The 22070-nt window shown below is 36.3% G+C and overlaps 1 protein-coding gene across 4 annotated transcripts in view; it reads right to left on the reverse strand.

Annotated features, from left to right (window-relative positions):
- The window catches only part of STK3 (serine/threonine kinase 3), a 314180-nt gene that overhangs the window by 218791 nt on the left and 73319 nt on the right, over nucleotides 1–22070 (reverse strand). For all 4 annotated transcript variants that reach the window (XR_012327279.1, XM_033842676.2, XM_019925072.3 and 1 more), the window contains exon 4: nucleotides 20840–20954. Coding sequence is in view for 3 of the 4 variants with exons in the window: in XM_033842676.2 (XP_033698567.1) it covers nucleotides 20840–20954 (115 nt within the window). In the remaining variant the exon portion in view is untranslated. The remainder of the gene's footprint in view (nucleotides 1–20839; nucleotides 20955–22070) is intronic.

A 22070-nucleotide genomic window follows, 5' to 3' on the forward strand; every position in this document is an offset into this window, starting at 1 on the left:
AGTATGGGCATGTGGATGGACCTCAAAAACATTAAGCTGGGCACAAAAGGGCACATATTGTATGATTCCATTTATATGAAATATTTAGAATAGGTAAATCCATAGAGAAAGAAAGCAAACTGGTACTTGCCAGGAGCTAGGGGAAGAGGGGGAATGGGGAGAAACTGCTTAATGAATAGGGGTTGATGAAAATATTTTGGAACTAGACAGAGGTAGTAATTACACAACATTGTGAATGCACTAATGCCAAGGAATTTTTCACTTTAAAATGGTAAATCTGTTATATGAGTTTCACCTCAATTAAAAAAAAAACCCTCATCATGTTAAAATTTCTAAGCAAATTGCCAGGTGGTTTACCTTTAAATACAACACCAATATATATTGTCATAAAGTATTGTACAGATCATGCAAAGCTTTGCAGGTCATGGGTAAAGAGTCTGGATTAATTGAAAATTCTAATACTTCCAGGAACTGATTCTCTACCTCAGACCAGATGGTCTGACTTCATGGTCCACAGACAGCAAGCGGTATGTTCTGAAGCTGCACTATCCAATACAGTAGCTCCCCAGCATTTGAAACATAGCTAACCCAAATTGAGATATGCTATAAATGTAAAATATACACCAAAGTTCAAGGCCTAGTACCAAAAGAGAATGTAAGGTATCTCATTAATAACTTACATACTGCTTACACTTTTACATGATATGTATATATTAATTATATTAATTATTTTATTTAAAATCTGTTAATGTTTAATATAAGCTATTGATATTAATAAAATATTATTAGATGTTATAACATTAATATTACATATTAATATATTTAATACATTATTAAAATTAACTTCATCTATTACTTTTTTTTTAAATGTGGACGCTAGAAAGTTTAGAATTACATATGTGGCTCGTGTTATGTTTGTACTGAACAGCAGTGCACTAAGAAAAGGGTCCACAAGAGCAGAGATCTTTGGTTCACCAAGGTATCCACAATGCTTGGAACCATGCCTGGCATACAGTTAGCACTCAATAAATAATTAATGAATGGGTACAGACTTGTAGTTACTAAAAGAAAAGAGAAATTCACAACTGATGTTCCCAGTTTTTTTAATTAGTGGTTTGCAGCCACGGTGGGGGAGTGGAGGCAGGAGTGCTGCTGAGGGCCACCACACCACACCACTGCAGAGGTATGCAAGGTGGTGGTGCTGTCATATGGACCTGGGTTCTCTCCCCTCTCCCTATTCCACATTCCTGGATAAAGATTAAAGAGCTCGGGGTGTTACAAAAGCAGTACCAGTCCAAAAAACTGTGTCGTGTTTAGTTACTTCAATGCTGACCTTTTCAGTTACCTAGACCTCAATTTTTATCCTCTTAGCATTTCACTATTTCCAACCAATAAGTAACTAATCCTTCATTAACTCCTTGATTTGTTGTCTCTGCTCCTGTACCCTATATTTCAGAGCTGCATTAGAGAAAGTTCAGAATTAAATTGACTTACTATACTTCAAGGTCTCAGGATCTACCTGATGTCATTGCTGTAAAGCACTGAATGCTAGAAGACTTCAAAAGTTCATTCCAACTCTATGATTTTATAACAAATTAACAAAAGATCTTCATAGTCGGGCTTCCCTGGTGGTGCAGTGGTTGAGAGTCCGCCTGCCGATGCAGGGGGACACGGGTTCGTGCCCCGGTCCAGGAGGATCCCACATGCCGCAGAGCGGCTGGGCCCGTGGGCCATGGCCGCTGAGCCTGCGCATCCGGAGCCTGTGCTCCGCAACGGGAGAGGCCACAGCAGTGAGAGTCCCGCGTACCGCAAAAAAAAAAAAAAAAAAAGACTTCATAGTCTTTTCTTAACAAAAGACTATAATAAATAATAAATTCACACTAATTTGGACATCCATTTTTATTCTTTCAACAAGTATCTACTTCACTGGCTCTCTCGTGTAAATCCTGTTAAAGGTGCTGGGTATACAGTGGTGAAGAAACTAACTGTCCTAGTTTTTACAAAGCTTACAAGAATACCTAAGGCCACAGCCTGTATTTGGTCCTGAATTATTAAAGGTAGAGAGGACTGATCTGAAGCAAACGTGTAAAGTTTCTAAAGCCTCTCTCCCATTATGCTTTTCTCCTCCTACTTCAGGGGGTCATTTCATATCTTCCCCTAATCAAAAAACATGATGCAATATCCAATCATTCATACCAGTACATGGATAAGTCTTAATTTAAAATTATTTGTGTACAGTATTATTTTAACAATCCATCTGAATATTAAGGCTCAAATGTACCTGCACTTTAAGCCTTTTAACTTCAACTACAAAATGAAAGGTTTCTATCCCTCAATAAAATCATTTTAAACAACAATAAACAAGTAAACAAGTATTTTCTAGAACACAGAAATATAATGTTGACTTAAATTTTTATATTACTTTAAAGTTATAGAGTATTTTATGTGCATTTCACACAATTAAATAAACAAACACTTTATCGTCCCTTTCTATAGATGAGGGAGAAATTGAGTGGTCTGTCAAACACAACTACTTAAGGGGCAAGCCCACGTGTCTTCTGACTCTATAGTAGTGGGATAGTCTATACTCTATAGACTATCACATCACTGCCAGATGTCACAAACATGAATATATGAACTAGTCTCAATATAAGAAAATAGGGAGTTGCAAGGCTTGTTCCAAAGGTGATATTCAAGATATGTATCTGACAAAGAGTAAAAGCAATATGTAATCAGAACAGTCATGAGCCATAAAGCCAACCAGTCAGAACAGCTACAGTGGTTAACAACAGTAAGAATAGATACCAGCCAGAAACAAACAGTAAAACTGAACAGCAGCCCTGTGTATCAGGCAGAATGCCTACTGCATCTTAGCATTCAAATCTAAATTATTTTAAATGGTGTGCCAGCCAAACAAAACAAGTATACCTGTAAATGAACTCAGCAAGTAAGCAGACTCACCTAGCCTGAAAAGTGACCTTAACTGAAGACATCAGAGGTAGCTTTCTGAGTATTTTATTGAAAACAGATGCTTAACCCCACTAAAAAGAACACATAGATGAATTATTTAAACATTTTAAAAACAGTTAAATAAAAGTAAACAAAAATCAAAGTAAGTATCAAATCAGTAGGCAAGAAGAGTTTCTAATCAATAAAAGCAAAGAATTATGAGAATTTATTAGCTTTGTCTACATAAAAACTATAAGCTTAGAAAACAGAAAAATATTCACAGCAAATACAGTAAGATACTTAGTATACAGAATTACTTAGAACATAAAGAGCTCACAAGAAAAACAATAAAATCTCAATAAATAAATAGGCAAGGAAATGAATATGCAATTCACAAAACTTATAATAGGGCTAGTTAACATACATGAAAAATATTAAACTGCACTAATTATCAAAGAAAAGCAAATCAAAATAACGAAGTATCAATTGTAAAATTATCCCATACGGGTCACAATGTTGCTGAGAATAACATGTGTGGCATGTATAAGAGTATAAGCCATGTGTAACAGTGATCTAAGAAAGTATATTTTCCAAAAAGCCCTAGAAAACATTCATTCTCTGAAAAAACATTTATTAAGCACCTGCTCTATGTTGAATTTAAAACATCTCTAACTTTTAACCTCATGGAGTTCCAACCTAGCATGAAAGACAGACTTATAAACTACTATAAAAAGCACTTTCAAAGTGAAATGGAACCAGAGTAGAGAGTGATTAATTAGGGAAGGAAAGAGGAACTGGCATTAAAATTAGGCTTTGAATAAGAAAAGTAGTTCCCTGTCCAGAGAAAGGAAAGACCATCAGTACAGTAACTCAGATAATTAACTGAAGAATAGAAATATGATAGCTATGAAGTGGCACTCAGATATCAAGTGAGGCCCATTTTCCTTCCTTCCACTAAGATGAGAAAAATGGTAAAAAGTGATGGGTCAAACAAACACATGAATGGATGCTCACCATCACTAATCATTAGAGAAATGCAAATCAAAACTACAACGAGGTATCACCTCACACCAGTCAGAATGGCCATCATCAAAAAATCTACAAACAATAAATGCTGGAGAGGGTGTGGAGAAAAGGGAACCCTCTTGCACTGTCGGCGGGAATGTAAACTGATACAGCCACTATGGAGAACAGTATGGAGGTTCCTTAAAAAACTAAAAATAGAACTACCATACAACCCAGCAATCCCAGTACTGGGCATATACCATGAGAAAACCATAATTCAAAAAGAGTCATGTACCACAGTGCTCATTGCAGCTCTATTTACAATAGCCACATGGAACCAACCTAAGGGTCCATCGACAGATGAATGGATAAAGAAGATGTGGCCCATATATACAATGGAATATTACTCAGCCACAAAAAGAAACAAAATTGAGTTATTTGTAGTGAGGTGGATGGACCTAGAGTCTATCATACAGAGTGAAGTAAGTCAGAAAGAGAAAAACAAATACCATATGCTTACACATATATTTGGAAGCTAAAAGAAATATATATGGTTCTGAAGAACCTAGGGGCAGGACAGGAATAAAAACGCAGACAGAGAGAATGGACTTGAGGACATGGGGAGGGGGAAGGGTAAGCTGGGACGAAATAAGAGAGTGGCATGGACATATATACACTACCAAATGTAAAACAGATAGCCAGTGGGAAGCAGCCTCATAGCACAGAGAGATCAGCTCGGTGCTTTGTGTCCACCTGGAGGGTGGGAGGGAGATGCAAGAGGGAGGGGATATGGGGATATATGTATGTGTATAGCTGATTCACTTTGTTATACAGCAGAAACTAACACAGCATTGTAAAGCAATTACACTCCAATAAAGATGTTAAAAAAAAAAGACTATAGGAACAAAAAGCAGATCAGTGGTGGCCAGAGATTAAGTGTGGAGAGAGGGGTGACTATAAACACACAGCAGGACTGGGTGTTGGGGGGTGTGGGGCTGTCTGTTCTATATCTTGATTTTGGTGGTACTCACAAGACTTTATACACTTGTCAAAAGTCTTAGAACTGTACTCCCCAAAATGTGAAGTTTTCTGTACATAAATTTAAAAAGAAAGTGCACTGAATCTTATTAAATTGGCTTCGATAAGAAATGGAGTTTGGAGAAAGAAAAAAAAAGTGATGGGCCAAATTTCAGCCTTGTAAGTGTCAAAATGCAGGTAAATCTTAGCAAATTCGGAGCAAAAAACGTTTACTTGGTCTCTTTTAAATATCAATGGTAGCAAATGAACTTTGGAAAAGAACAATATCTATATCAACATTTAAACCATTCTACACGTATTTTGTGTCACTAATGGAGACTAGGAAAGGAAGGAGTGCAGGCCTTCCTAGATGTAGGCCTTGCTCTAGATGTTTATTTCGTATCCTTTGGACACATACGGACTATTTGGGGTGGAGGGGGAAAGGAGTTAGTTGACAGTCATTTTCCTAAACAGAGTTCTGTTTTCAAACAATCTTTAAATGTTTTTAACAAATTTCATTTGCATACAAACACAACCAGTTACCAAATAGATTTCTTTTTGGCAACAGAGAGAAGTACTTCTTCCCATTACTATAAAAATTTTTAGTATCTTTATTTCTATAATTATGACTTTTCATCAGATAGATTTCAAACTCCTGAGTTTTATATTGAAAATATTTAGGGAGAAAAGAAAAACACAAAAGAGAGTATCTGCTTTATACAGAAAGAGGTAACACAAGATTTTAGTTCTAAGATGGAAAATGCTTAGATCCATTCTCAAACCACAGCTAACACTTCTTTTAGTAGTATCTGTCAAGAATCCATTCCATGGGCTTCCCTGGTGGCGCAGTGGTTGAGAGTCTGCCTGCCGACGCAGGGGACATGGGTTTGTGCCCCAATCCGGGAAGATCCCACATGCTGCGGAGCAGCTGGGCCCGTGAGCCATGGCCGCTGAGTCTGCGCGTCCGGAGCCTGTGCTCCGCAACGGGAGAGGCCACAACAGTGAGAGGCCCGCGTACCGCAAAAAAAAAGAATCTATTCCAATGAAAAACTTCATCAACAGAGTACTTCATTTGTGGATTTTATTAGGTTATCGTCAATACAATACAGATTTAATTTTATTTGTCACTATACAAATGCAGCAATGTCATTTTAAAATCATTTGAATCATATTTTAGAGCCTAGTTTAAAAAAAAAAGAAAAGAAAAAGGAGGACGGGAGAGTGATACTACACCATGAATGAAATATTCAGTAATCAGAGATGGAAATAAGACTTTATAGCTGAGCTAATACATTAAAAGACGGAAGTCTACATCTGGTTTCAATACTGGTATGAATTCATTGGCAAATTTAAAAAGAATCCCATTGTACAAAAACAAAAAGATGGTTTTGATAGGCTTTAGTCCTCTGGTTACTTTTGTTTCTAGAGTCATATGATTAGTACAATAATATGATACATTTAGTATGTCACTGTGTATATGGTTTTGATAAAAATGCACCCACCAAGGAGTCTGAAGAGCACATGCACAAGCTGTTTTAAAATACACGTACTGCCTTAATGTTTTTACTTTAGTAAAAACAAATTCAAGGGAGGCTTTGTAAGTTCATACAAAATTAAGAATTTTAACTTTCTAAAAATGAATCTTTGACAATCTTAGCTAAATCCTGCCTGTTTGACATAGTTATTTATGCATATAAAATAATACATTAATTCTATATTTAATACTTACTATCTATTAAGGAAACAAACCAAAAAATGAGACATAGTTCCCCTTTTCAAATGCCATAGACAGATAACTATAGAAACTTTATTATCAAATTTTAAGTTTTAACTTGCACAGTGACTTTTCATGAAGTTTTGAAAACCATTTGAGCAAAACTCACCAGTGTAATCCTCACATGGTCTTTTAAGGTCTGGATCAAATCTCACCTCTTTCAAGAAATCACCCTTTATTCCCCAAGTAAGGATTTATCTGTCCAGTGATGATAATGATAATATCAACAACTCACACTTACTGAGCTTTTACTATACCAGCCACGTTACAGGTATCATTTCATTTAATATCCAAACACAAAAACAGACGGTAGGCACCAACAAAATTTACTGAGAGCCTGTTATACTGTCCTTGCCTTCATGGTGCTTGTAATTTAGTGGGGAAGGAAGGGAACAGGAACAAATAATTACAATATTAAAAAATGCCTGCTACAACAAGATTAGGTATAGGAGCACTCCAGGACAGCAGGTGATTAATCAGAACCAGTACTCTTTTTTTTTTTTTTTTTGCGGTACGCGAACCTCTCACTGTTGTGGCCTCTCCCGTTGCAGAGCACAGGCTCCGGACGCGCAGGCTCAGTGGCCACAGCTCACGGGCCCAGCCACTCCGCGGCATGTGGGATCTTCCCAGACTGGGGCATGAACCCGTGTCCCCTGCATCGGCAGGCGGACTCTCAACCACTGCGCCACCAGGGAAGCCCAGAACCAGTACTCTTAAAATAAAATCCAAACCATATACTTTAACCCTCAAGGTCTTGAACGATACAGTTCTTGCAGCCTTGACAATCTCACCACAGCACTCTCCCCATACAAGGAAGTCTTCACAGAGGAGGTGACTTTTGAGCTGACTCTTGAAGAATGAACAAAGTTTGTCAGGAGACAAAAGAGGGAATGGAATACTAGGTATGTGTAAAGGGAATGGGCACACAAATAAACGAAATCCAGTACCAGTTCTTTGTGTCTGACTGTAACATGTATAGGAAAACAGTGCAGAATGCAAAGGTAGGTTAGGGGTCAGTTCTGCTTTACGTGCCTACACATTTTTAAATGGAGAGATGGTATGATTGTACCTCAACTTTTAAGAAGGAGACTGTGACAGTAGACTCTCAGCCAAAGACTAAAAGTAGGTAAGCTAGTGTGGAGAATGTAATAATAAAATCATTTACAGCAGTAGTAGTAGTAGCAGCAGCAGCAACTGCAGTAGTAGCTAATAGGTATGTAAACTTGCTTAAAATCCCAATGGATTTTTTAGTCAAAATTTCTAATTTTGAGATGAAGCGATGTCAAAGCATGCAGTTAAGCAGGAAGGCACTGAAAGCAAAATCCAAAATTCTTTCTTTCATAATTCAAACTGAAACTGCCTAAGCACTAAAAAATAACATAGGGCTTAGGTAGCACCTCTCAACCAAAACAAAACAAAACAAAAAAAAGAAAGGAATTGTCATTAAAAATGAACATGCCCTCTAACCCAGTAATTCCATTTTTCAGGTATCCAATGGCCGTCACAACACAGGTATACCAATAAATACCTACAAAAGTTTCCTGCAGCTTTGATTACAACAACAACAAAAATTGGTCAGTTGGAACTCATTTTATCCAAAGTACTGAAAAAAATACATTCTGTTATATACACACAGACCTATATGTACTGGTATGGGAAGATCTCTGAGATACATCAGAAGTTTAAAAAAAAAAAAAGGCAAGGTACAGAACACCACATATGCAGTATAAATCCCTTGTTTAAAACAAAATATGCATACATATGTGCCGAAAGAAGCCACAAGAAACTAACTGACATCTCCTCCAGGAAGTAAAACTAAGGGGTGAGTAAGGAGACACTAAGTTCCTCTTCTGTACTATTTGGAAGTTTTACAATGTGCTCATATTACTTTTTTTCCCCTTAATTTATATAATTAAAATGGGAGGAGTTTACACATTCTAAAAGTTTAAAGAATTATGCAATACTGTTTTAAAAGATCTCCATCTAAAACTGTTAAAATTAGAGATTTGCTACCTAAGGAGCTGAATTTCCATTTTCTGGAAAATTAACTTACATACATTTCTTGACTTCCTAAGATTAAATAATATTTCACTGTATAAGACAACAATCTTTTAATATGTTTTTCTAATACTAGAGAATATCCACTATTTCAACAAATATCATAAAATTCTTAAATCACTAATAATTAAAATCTAAATCCCATCTTTTTAAGTTTTTGCCTTAATAGTAATAAAATACAATTTACATTTGTATAGAACTTTATAGGTTACAAAATGCTCTGACACTCATCATCTTTGTTCCTCACAAGAAAACACTGAGGTAGATAAGGCAAGTAATATGATATCAGATCCATTTTAGGATTAGGCCATCTGAAGTTTAAAGGAGTTACACAACGTACCAGGGTCACAGAGCTAACACATAACAACCCAGGAACTGATGTTTAGTTTTCTGATTCCACATCCACGAGTCCTTCCACTAAACCACATCATTCCAAATAACCACTGTCACAGTGCGCTATGGGTCAGGCTTATGACAGGGAGGGAGGGCTCATCGTAGATCTGGCAGTGACGGGCAGTCTGCCAGGAGAGGAATGTACGATATAAAAATAAAGTGCACGAAGGTGGGCCTGACTTATGAAAGGGAAATAGAACTGGGAGAAATGCCAAGAAATATAGCAACTAAGGTGAAGACTGGGCAGCTTACCAATAAGGGAAGCCAAGGAAATACTTTTGTAAGTTTAATTTACTTAGTTAAGGTAGAAGAGAAAGTCTATTGGAGGGACTATTTTGCAATGTGGAAAGATCATAAAGAAAAGTGTTTATAATCCAATCAAAAGATTTAGAAAAGATGTAATGGAGCGTGATGCGTATGATGTATTTAATCAGAGATTAAGATGGGGCACATGATTGCTATGAAAAATTCTAAGGGTCTAATCCTACAGTGCATGGTCATGTTAATGCTGTGGCTTGGAACTTTAAGAGGCATGTGTGAAATACACTTAGAACTGAATCTCACTGTATGGGAGACACCAAATAAGGAGCAAGAATTACTTTCCATACAAAAGGACTCACTCTCCAAAGATTCTAGTATAGTACTGAACAGCAGTACCTGTTCAGGTTGAGAAAATCCTTATAAGAGAAGGGGCCATGGACACCACAACTAAAAACAGGGTTAGGCCACCACTGTCTAAATGAAACCATGGATCTGTAATCCTGAAAAGCAGACTTTCCAGAATTCTTACAGCAAACACTTACTGCTGACACAGAGGAGCAGGCTCCTTGAGATACAGCCCTTACTGTATCTTACTGTGACAAAAGGGAGAAAAGGTTGAGGTCCCCACAGTTTTAACTGCCACTGTTAACAGATACCTCTTCTAACACCGAACGTTCATTTTGGGAGTTATTTTAGAGGGTTTTGTATGCACGCGCGTGCGTGTGTTTTATTCTTGATATATCTTGTTTTGATTTTAGGTTTGGTAAATACATAGATATACCTGTTATTTTGGGCCATTCGAACACCCATTCACCCTTCTCCTCCTAACATACCCTCATTTCCCTTTAGGGAATCACTACTTCCCCATCCTCAGGCCATGAATTCTAGCAGTCAGCTCCATCCTAGCTCCAGGTTAGACACATGTCCTAGAGCTAATCCAGTTACCCCATCACATTCCAATGGCCACAGAAAAAGGTACATGACCCATTCAGAAGCAGTGAGGTACAACCCTGCTGGGTTTCAACTAGAAAGGTATAATCCAGGTAGCTGCTAGCAGCCATCTTGTCACTATAAGGTAAGAGTCTGAGAGTGGAGTCAATACAGAAGTATCAGGACAAAGAGACGAATCCAAGTAATTCCTTTCACCTTGAATCAAACCATGCATGAAACTAGCTCTGCAAAGATTTTTTGTTATGTGAGCAAATAAATTCCCTTCTTGGCTCAAGCCAGTTTAGGATGAGTTTTCTGTAATTTATAACCAAGAGTTGAAACTGATGTAGTAAATTTCAAGTAGATACCAAAAAGCGGGAGGTTCCTGGAAAAGAGGTCTGTATAAAGCACAAACTGGTGACCAACTCTAGAACTGCTAGAGGTTATTCCAAATATTTAACAGCATGAGATCTCTAAAGCTGATTTCCATTTTCTGCCCCCAAACAAAAGGGTTACAATAATAAGGGGTGGGAAAAGCAGAATAAACATGTCTTTTAAAAGGAACATGAATGCTTTTTTAAAGTCCTCTTTTTGCCTTCTTTTTCCTAGTACCACCTGCCCCGGCCAATAAATGTTTACTCCATTATATTAAAACTGCATTTAGATATCTAATTTTACAGAACTCCTCAAATGTTTCAGCATTCATTAGTTTTTATGACATACATGATACAATCAACACACGATGGTGACCAAAACCCCTTGCTAAAAATCAATGGTTTAGAGAAACTGGAGGAGTTAAGTAGCAATTTCTGAAATACCTAAATCTCAAAAGTAATACTTAAGCTTACATGCAAGGCTTTATCTGAACATCCATCAAGCTTCAGACTCCAACTGCTTTACAATCAAAATTTCTCTCCCTCTTACTCCTTCTTTCTTGGGAAAAACAATACATACATTTAATGGGGCCCTTAGGTATTCAACATGAGGAAAACACTGGAAAAAACAACAGAGCAACTCAGTAACTCCCTTCCACCCCTCACCACTCTATCTCATCCCACCCAAAAACAGGAAGGTTGAGGATATAAAATAGTCAAGGTTTTAAACAATAAAAAATTTATGGGACTCTTCTAGAAAAACAAAAATCTGCTCAACACAAAGTACATACATTAGAAAACATAACTAGAATATTTTAGCCATTATTATATACCAAAGGGCAGAGAAGGGTTTTCTTTCATGAAATCTGGATTGCAGATGTCTGGCAAAAAAAAAAAAAATTAATAATCTATCACAAAGTCCGACAACTAGTGATTCAAAATGAAAGCTTTCACTACTTACACCATATGTAAATATACATATACACAAGCTGCTTATAATCCCTTGATCTGAAGAGAAAGAGAACTGATACTCTACTGTGAAAATGGTCAGTGGGCAGACATTTTAAAATCCTTTCCCACATGAAAAGATTCCTGAAAAAGAGATCAGAAGACAACAGAAAAGCACTCAATATATGTGGAGTTATAAAGCCCGTATGAACTAGTATCTATTACACAAAGAGGGAACATGCAACAAGGTGATTAGGAAAGTCAAACATGAATTAGTCCAATAACACAGAGGCAAATATAAACCCTAAAAAGCACTTTATGGAATAGAGATCCACACATATCAAAAAGATGTCTATTATTAACGATTAAATAATGTCAAACTTTGAAGCTCCAAATAAATCTTAAATCAGTAAGAAACTGGTATGCCTTCACTAAGGGAAAAAAATACCTGTCTGAAGTAGTACATAATTAACATCAAGGCAGAATATATATTTTTAAAATACAACAAATCAAACATTTACCAAAAAGACTATTATGTACAAGGCATTAATTCTAAGGGCACTAAAATAAAATATCTTAGTATATTCTGAATAGCACTGCCTGATTCTATTAAAGAAACTCTCACTGTACCTAAAAATGTAAGCTCTATCTCACAGAGCTTACATACCTCCCTCATTAACAATGATAATTCAGGGTACCAATGGTGAATGTTAGGATTCTGTCCTTGGTTCCATAGTCCTCTGTATTATTCCACCCAAACACATTATCTGATAATGTACACAATGCAAAGACACTCCCATCCATGTAAGTGAGAAGATAGGACGATGATGACGATAACAATGCAAATACATATAGGGCTTCTTTTGTACCAGGTGCTGTTCCTAGCACTTTACATATGTACAATCTTCAGAACAACTCGATGAAGTAGGGTAGTCTTCTTATCCCATTTAGCAAATGAAGAAAACGAGTCACAGAAAAGTTAAGAAACTTGCCCAAGTTCACACAACTAGTATGTAGCAGAGCCAGAATTCAAGACATTCTGGGCTCCAGACTCTATGCTTTTAACTTCTACAGTTCAATTCTAGCAGTCAGCTATAATTTCAACCCTTTCTTTCCCTCTAATCTACTTTACCACTCTATGATTCAGTTTCTCATCTGGAAAATGGGTCAATAATTGTTCTTACCTCACATAGTTGTTCAGTCCTTACACGAGGATTAAATGCAATAATCTATATAATGTGCTTGGCACATACCAGTACTACAGTAATAGCTATTACAATATCTATCAAACGTCTGTCACTGGAGTTGAGAATCACTGCTATAAAACTAACAAAAAAAAAAAACTAACAATCGGTAAGAATTTACCAAGAATGGTCTCAATGTGTCCTTCACAGTTCTAAAGTGATACCTGAATAAACCTGACTTTCCCAATTATTTCCATTATAAAATAACGAGTCCACCACAAGCCTTCAGGTAAATAAATATACGTAACTTACGAACTGCTCTCTTCAGTCTGGAACTTTCTCTCCATTATTTTGTATTCCCTCAATGCCCCCTCCCCTGCTCCCCACCCAATCACAGAATATATCAATATTTCATCCTGGGAAAAGCAGACAATAATTTCTCGTATATAACAAAATGGACATTTATTGTGTTTTAAGACACAAACTTTAAGTTAGTATTTTAATGTCGTTTCCACCTGCACAGCTGGGTACCCTGAAAGGTTTCAACCAGAATGCTATTCTCAGAGTCTGCCTTCACCAAAGAGCTACAAAACTATGGAGACTCAAAGAACAGTAGCAATTCTCTAGACCCAGGTCTAGTGCTCATCAACATTTAAGTTTGCTCCTAATTTTCTGTTGTGACAACACTCTGGAACATTTCTCACTAACCAATTGTGCTAGGGTTTCTGTAAGGTACAGACAGAAGAGGAGAATAAGGTACAGATGGAAAAGGAGAATCATTGGATGGATCCTAGGGTGCTTATACATTCAACTTTACAATAGATTATCAAACTGTACTCCTCAAAGTAGCTGTGCTAATTTAAACACCTAAGAGTATAAAAGTATGTATAGGGAGGTAGGTGGGATGGGAAAGAGGAGATATCATTGATTCAGGTTCAAAAACTAACCTGAATTTGTAGTTAATTTGTTTAATTTGTCTTTCCTCCTTCTAAAATACAACTAAACTGATAGAAAAAAATTTTTTAATAAAAGAATCAGGGCTTCCCTGATGGCGCAGTGGCTAAGAATCCGCCTGCCAATGCAGGGGACATGGGTTCGAGCCCTGGTCCGGAAAGATCCCACATGCCGAGGAGCAACAAAGCCCGTGCGCCACAACTACTGAGCCTGCGCTCTAGAGCCTGCGAGCCACAACTACTGAGCCTGTGTGCCACAACTACTGAAGCCCGCACGCCTAGAGACCGTGCTCTGCAACAAGAGAAGCCACTGCAATGAGAAGCCCGCGCGCCGCAACAGAGTAGCCCCCGCTCACCGCAACTAGAGAAAGCCCGTGTGCAGCAACAAAGACCCAATGCAGCCAAAAATAAATAAAAATAAATTAATTTTAAAAATAAAGAATCAGCACAGGAGAGTATAATAAATTTGGAAGTATTTCTATGAAGAGTCACAGGCAAGAGCAGGCAAAGAAGGGGTCTGCAACACAAGGAGTGATTACCAAGTAAACACCAAAGGGGCTCCAAGTTAGAATCATTGTGTAGGGAGGGCAGGAGCGAAAGCGGAATGGAAAAGGTAGGTTAGCTTTCCCATGGAAGCTGAAAAGAAGAAAACAGAACAACACTTGGCTCCTCATCCCTACTCTATACATACAGATTACATGCAGTCTGGCATTTATCCCCAAGCCCCAAAAAAGGCAAGGGAGGGGAATGGCTAACAAACTGAACGAACCGCCTCTGTGGGCACTTGCCCCTAAAGCCAGCTCCCAGCCAGTTCATCCTAACATTATACCTGCCAGGCAAAAAGCATCGTCCCAATGCTTCTGATGAGAGCTAGTCAGCCTTTCTGGTGGTCAGCCTGCCATGGGCAACACCAGGATCAAGCAACTGAAACAATAACCCCGGTGGAAATAAAGATGATTCAGAAAACAGAAAATAATTTTTTCAAAACTTATTTTTCTTAGAGTGATTAGAAAAGATTTTGCATCCACGCCTCAAGCATCAAGATGTTATGAAAAAGGACTAATCAAAAACATAAGAGTTCTTGTAAATTAAAATATAACTGCTGAAATAAAAAGTTCAGTTAGAAGAGTCAGAAAATAAAGTAGAAAAAAACTCACCCCCTACCCCACCGCCAAAAAGGAGACAGAAAATCTAGGAGGGAAAAAAAGAATAAAATTCAGGAGATTTCACCATCCAATGAATACAACAGAGGGGGAAACTATTGAAGAAATTTTTCCAAAGCTGAAGAAGACACAAGTGTTTATTTGAAAGGAACTACTGAGTGCTGAGCATAACTAATAAAAAGGACTCACACTCAGGCACATCCTCGTGAAATATCTTGTTCCTTATGCAACATCAGAAACATGAGAATACAGAAAAAAGCCTAAGAAGTTCTGGGGCAGGGGGAGACCTACAAATAAGTAAGTCTCTGATAGGCATTAGCTATGTATAACATCAGCAATACTGGCTGCTAGAAGAAAATGGAGGGAAGCTACCACATCTCTGAGAGAAACTTACTTTCAATGTAAATTCTACATAGGCTACTATCAACCAGGTATGAAAACAAAATAAAGGCATTTTCAGATATGCAAGGATTCAAATAGTTGACCTCTTAACTCTTACACCTTGAAGAAGATAGTTGAGGAAGAATATGAAACAAGAGTGAAAAACCAAGGAAATAGGAAATATACAAGAAAATGGTGGCACTAACCCAGGAGTCCAGTGAAAAGAAATTCCAAGGATGCAGCTCTACAGCAGACCTAAAAAGCAATGAGTCCACATTAGAACAAGAAATCAGGAAGCTCCAAAGAATGTCTTCTCAAAGAAGAATCACATAAATTCCAGGAAATAGATAAAATGAGTAAGAAGCTAGAAGACATTAGTGAAGTGATAAAGATGGCATATGCTGCTTCTTTCAACATGAAAAAAACAAAGGAAAAACAAAGGAAAAACAAAAAATTATGGTGCTAAGATCATGATCCTAACATAGATCCATCAAACTAATATATGACAATGATTTTGAGCAATTAAGTGTGAGAAAAGTAAATCCATTTAAACCAGATACTGGGAACATTTTCCTTCAGGTGATCTAGGAGTATGACACTGGACTTTTAAAGACGGAAATATAATTTTAGCATATCATCGTTTTCCCTCCCAAGATGTCCTTTGCCCTCTCTTCTCTGAGTCATTCATTCATTCATTCATTCATGCATACAACAAATATTTACCCAGCATCCTGCATGTCAGGCACTGACCAAGGAGCAGAGATAGATCAGTGAACAAAGAAGGCAAAACCATGCTCTTGTGGAGCCTGATTCTAATGACAGATGACTCCTCCTCTTCCAAGATCATGCTAAAGGTTCTCTCTCCTATGAAGCTTTCACTGAACTTCCATGTTAGGCTAAGTGCTTCTCCTTTACTGCCCCTAAAGAACTCTAACTCTTTATAGAATCAAATTTAGCTTTGTACGTATGTATTACCTCAACTAGTCTGCAAACAATGCAACAACAGCAACATTTATTAGAGTTATTTGTACCTCAAATGCATAGCACCAGGCCTAGATCAATAAATGTGTTTTGAACCTTTCTGTTCAACCAAAATGTAAATAAAACTGCCAAGTAAAATGTAAAGCACTGTACAAATGTTACTTATTATTTAACAGATGAGGAAGCTGAAGTCACCAGATTATAAAACTAGTTTGTGGAAGAGCCAAAACTAAAATCCACAGTGCTAGGCTGAATTAAAATAAATGGTCAAATCAGAAAATGGGCCAAAGTGGGAGAGACAAACCTTAGGCGTTTTCTTAGAACATTTCCAAATACACAATAAACGTCTAAGACATGGATTCTATTTCTTCCATATGTCAAGGCACAGCTTAAGAATTATGTAAAGATCATTTTGAAAGCCTGTAATCAAAAATATAATCTATCTTTAAAAAGCTTCAATTTCACAGAGTTGTCTATTTTTACTTTGCAGTATATACTTGAAATGCATAAGTGTTTAGAAGTTAAATGGCATTTAACATAAAATATATTGGTTTTTAAAATATGTCCTCACAAGGAAACCTTCAAGCACACTTTTTATGGCCTTTCTTTGGTATATGTGATCATATCTGTTCAATAACCCACAACATTAATACTGAATAGTAGTAGCCATGCAAATTACAATTTATCTACAAAAATATAACACTGAATAGATGAGTAAGATTGTTTATATTCACAGAATAAGCAGCCAAGGAATTGATCCTGTTTCAGTTCAACAAACATTTATCAAAGGTTGCTAGATGCCAGTAGCTATTCCAGGCACTTGTAATATTTCCAAGATGAATATATAAAAATTTCTGCCCTTGAGTGGCTTATAGTAGGGGAAAGCAACTGCAATTACTCTTCTCCTAAAGACTAAAAGCTAACTAATAATTAAATGTGATTTCCAAGTACAGGATACCACAGTAAGGTTATCTACACATAGGTTTCACCAAGTTCAAAAGATGGTTTTAAATACTGTAAAAAAAAAAAAAAAATACATGATACCAGGACATGAGCTGTGTTTGTGGGTTTGATCACAGAAATCAGGCATTTAACTCACATATACTTACTTATAGATCCTTCAATACTTATAAACTGAAAGATTCAATGAATACTAACCAAATAGTGATTTTTACTCTAAATGCAACCAGAAGACTCAGAGAAACTTTTATCACCCACTGGAATATAGGAGGGTTTCACCTTCATCCTAACCCTAGTACTACTACCATTAATTACCACAATTACCATTCATTATCAGCTCAACTGCCAACAATCCAATCCCAACCCTTTGCTACTCAGGCTCAGTTCCAATCACTGGGAGTTCTAGTTAACCCCCAAACTTAACTCTATGCCTTTATCTTTTCCTAGGCGTTTCCCAAAGGAAAAGCATAGGTCAGGGCATAAAACCGCTGAAAGAGATATTTTGAAATTCCTTAATATCTATGCTGACAATCAGATAACTGGCTTCTTGATTTTTAAAATGAAATGTGAAGTACTCATAAAATTATTAGCAAACTGTCAAGCAAACCTGCAAACTGGTAAGAAAAAGACCACCACCACCACCACCGACAACAACAAAAGGCAAAGGATAAGCACAAAAAGTAAATAAAAGAGCCAGTACACATATGACAAGATGCTCAATCTACCTAGCAGTCAAAGTATGTAAGATAATAATAACAGTAAAAATTAGAATAATAATGGCAGCTAGAATTTATTGTGCTCTTTATGTAAGAGTGAATATGCAATAAAGACTTACCTAATTCATTAATCAACCAATTACCAAATAGATAAGAAACTACCTGGGAAAACAGGGAAAGTTTCAAAGAGGAGGTGATATTTGATCTGGTCCTTCATGGATACAAATTCACTAGGCAAAGACTGGTGGGTAGGGGAAACACTCAAAGGTGGGGGAGCAGTTGAGGCAAAAGCATATACCAAAACACCAAAATACAAATCTTAGTCAGATTTTCTTCCCTGTGCCTTTAATTTTCAAAGAAATACCTGATCAAAAAACAGATAGCAATCGAACTGAAAATCCAGAAGAGTTCATCCATGAGATTTCTTTCAAAGACAAGAATAATTCTACAAAAAGTGTGTTACTTAGGTGGTTTTCCAAGAGTCATTCCTCTTAAAACAAATAAAAAATCTAAAAGAAATTGCCAACTTACAATTCTTTATCCAGCAAATGTATCGTTCAAAAATGAAGTGAGATAACATTTTCATACCAAAAAAAAAAAAAGAGAGATCTTAACACCATCATACCCATATATAAGGAAACACTAAAGAACACTGTTCAGGCAACTGAGAAATGCAGAAAAGAGTAAAGAGCAATAAAAAGTAGAAATATAAACACTGACAATATAAAATAATAATAAGAATGCCTTGTGTTGTTTAAAATGTATACAGAATTGAAAGAAACAACAAAGCATGTAACAAAAGAGCATATAAAGCCAAAAAAAAAAGTTCCCATACTCTTAGAGAAAGACTGATTGTTAGTGACCATGAAAACAATTAACTGCTGGAGTGAGTGTTAATAGATCAAGGACAACTGTTTCACTGGTCACATTTTTGAAAGCTAGCCAATCAGTAACAGCCACGCCTCTGAAATTCAAACAATCAAGATTATCACTCCATTGACCATGCCTATAAAATGATCAAATATTTACAATCTCCAGTGCTTAAAAAAAAAAAGAGGATGATACATATCCCCGTATACTGCCAACCTTCATAACAATGGTACTCTTTTTAAATAATACATAAATGAAGGAAAAGTAGCATAAGTAGCATAGAATATTCTTGAGATTTAACAGGAGCTGTTATCAAGGCAACACCCAGAGATAATACACCCACAGCTCCTGAGCCATCTCGTGCAGCTCTGGGTTCTTCTTGTATCTGGGAATCAGACCCTTCCATGCCTCCCCAAGCCCAAGGGAAACCGTCCGTGAGAATAACAATTAGACCATGCCAAATGTATGATCCCCAAACATGTTAGGTGGATTCTGTCTTCTAAAAAAGAATGCAAATGGGATAAAATATTTCCTTTGATAACTGGTGAAGGAGATTCCTGAGGATAATTATCCCACCCATATCTAGCTTTTAGAACTGCAGTATACCTTCACTGGTTTGTATTTATTAGCAACAAGAAATAAAGTACTTGGATCATATTCTTCCTCTGTACTCAAAATGGTAACATTAGCATTTAAATAAAGAAAACAGATCTTCCATTTCACTCAGTTTTACTTCATATTCCTACTTGGTAATTTTAAATACCAAATACACTGAGTTTAGCCCTGGAACAGTTTTAAAACACTTCTCTAACTGGAGTATAATTATCTTCAATTAAAGCATTGTTCTGCCACTCAGGAGTCATCTGATTTACATAAATGTTAGTTAAGCACCATACAAATTCTAAAATATATAATTGGAATGTCACAAATCACTTAATCCATTTTGTCAAAACAGGGATTATTTTAACTTCTATCTCACTTCCTTTAAAAGAAATCCTATTTACTTTATTTTCTCTAACAGAAAAAAAAAAATTAGTAGGATAAACTTACAACGTACTTCCCCAATCAAACTTTAAAATGATTCTGGTTAACCACGAATTGACTCAAGTAGTTAAGTATTTTTCTGAATGTATTTTACTGAAACATGTCTGACTACATGTAATAAAGACATATAGTAATTGGGATACTGTTTCATGGAATTACAAATTATTTCACTGATTTATTATTCTTAGTCATTCACAGATTTTAAAAAGGTCACTTTGTCCTCATAAATTATGCAAGGAAACTAGGTGCATTGCTAGCCTAAACAATTTTGTAAACAGCTCTTTTACTGAGGGTTAAAAACATAGCCATAAAAAGTTATTATTAAAAAACAAATTTCACAAAGCTGAATTTACCAGGAAAAAAAAATTATAATCTAGCTCTATTACTTTCAAACACCCTGACAATATTTGGGAAAATAAGACAAAAATTGTTTTTCAGTTATTTTTAAGATTCAGAAACATAAAACTTCAACTGTTTACCAATCATAGGTTATAATGCAAAAAACAAGATAAAGAAATACTATGAATATTATGAACTTTAAATAAAATTCTAGCTATAACTTACTGAACTCATGTTAATAAAGAACATGCACACTGATTCCAAATGAAGAAGAGGAGTGCCATGGTAGTTTCTCGGTGACTAACCAAAAATTATCCTAATAAATAAATTAAACCATCATGACTCCCATATTTGCCATATGACAAATGGCAAATTTGTGACTTTGACTGATTCTCACACCTCATACTAGATCCCTTTACACAGAAAAACCTTTTCTTTTCTCACACTAATATTTTTCTTGTAACAAAACACTACCTAGTCAGATTCTAAACTATGAATCTTTACAAATGAGATTAGCAAAACAATTTAAAAATACTTACTGTTTTGTTTCGTAATCTAATTATGTCCGAGACAGAGCCAGCTCCACAGTACTCCATAACAATCCAGAGGTCTGTGTTCTTAAAGTAACTGCCATAGTACTTTACAACATATGGGCTAAAGAAAAATACATAGACAATTAAACTCAGTTAATTCCCAAAGAAAATTATTTCTTAATCCCAATTCAAAATATTTTCAACATTTCATAATGTTCCAATAAGTAAACTTAATGAGTAAACTACTATTGTACATGGAATTGTATCTATGTAGGGTTCACCAACTGTGTATAATTAGGCTTTAATTCACGGATGAAATTTTAACAGGATTACAAACCAGAGGAGGTCCAAATGTTTTGAGTGATTCCCAAGAAAATAAAGCTTTGTTTTGGCAAAGGACATACTCTTTAACATAAGGAACAAATGAAAATATTTTCCTTTAACTAAAGCATTTTATATATAAATCTTCTAGGGACTTCCCTGGAGGCGCAGTGGTTAAGAATCCCCCTGCCAATGCAGGGGACATGGGTTCGAGCCCTGGTCTGGGAAGATCCCACATGCCGTGGAGCAACTAAGCCCGTGTGCCACAACTACTGAGCCTGCGCTCTACAGCCTGCGAGCCACAATAACTGAGCCCACGTACCACAACTACTGAAGCCCACACGCCTAGAGCCTGTGCTCTGCAACAAGAGAAGCCACTGCAATGAGAAGCCCACGCACTGCAACGAAGAGCAGCCCCCGCTCTCTACAACTAGAGAAAAGCCCGCGCGCAGCAACGAAGACCCAACGCAGCCAAAAATAAATAAATAAATAAACTTATTTAAAAATATATATATATATAAATCTTCTAAAGGATTTTGCATTCAGTCAAATATTAACACTCAACTTTACATTTCAATACTTTATATTTCAATGAGGCCAAAAAAAATTTTTTTTTAATTCTCTTGTATTTTGGCCTTTAAAATCCTAGAGAAAAATAATTATGTTTTTTGCTTTAAATTCAGATAATTATAATTATTGACAATTTAAAATACTTCTGAGCTGAGGTTTCATGTGTTTCAGAGCAGAATAAACTATGTTGATAGCCGAGTTGTTTTTAGGAAAACTTAGAATGGGGCAAATGACCATTACAATTGATATTTATTAAGGGTATGCTATATATAGTGATGTGTAAAGTATCTTGCTCAACTCAAAAAGACAGAATATCCACATTCACAGAATACATAAAAAGATGAAA

This window comes from Tursiops truncatus, chromosome 17 (assembly GCF_011762595.2).
Source record: "Tursiops truncatus isolate mTurTru1 chromosome 17, mTurTru1.mat.Y, whole genome shotgun sequence".
In the NCBI taxonomy this organism is placed as follows: domain Eukaryota; kingdom Metazoa; phylum Chordata; class Mammalia; order Artiodactyla; family Delphinidae; genus Tursiops; species Tursiops truncatus.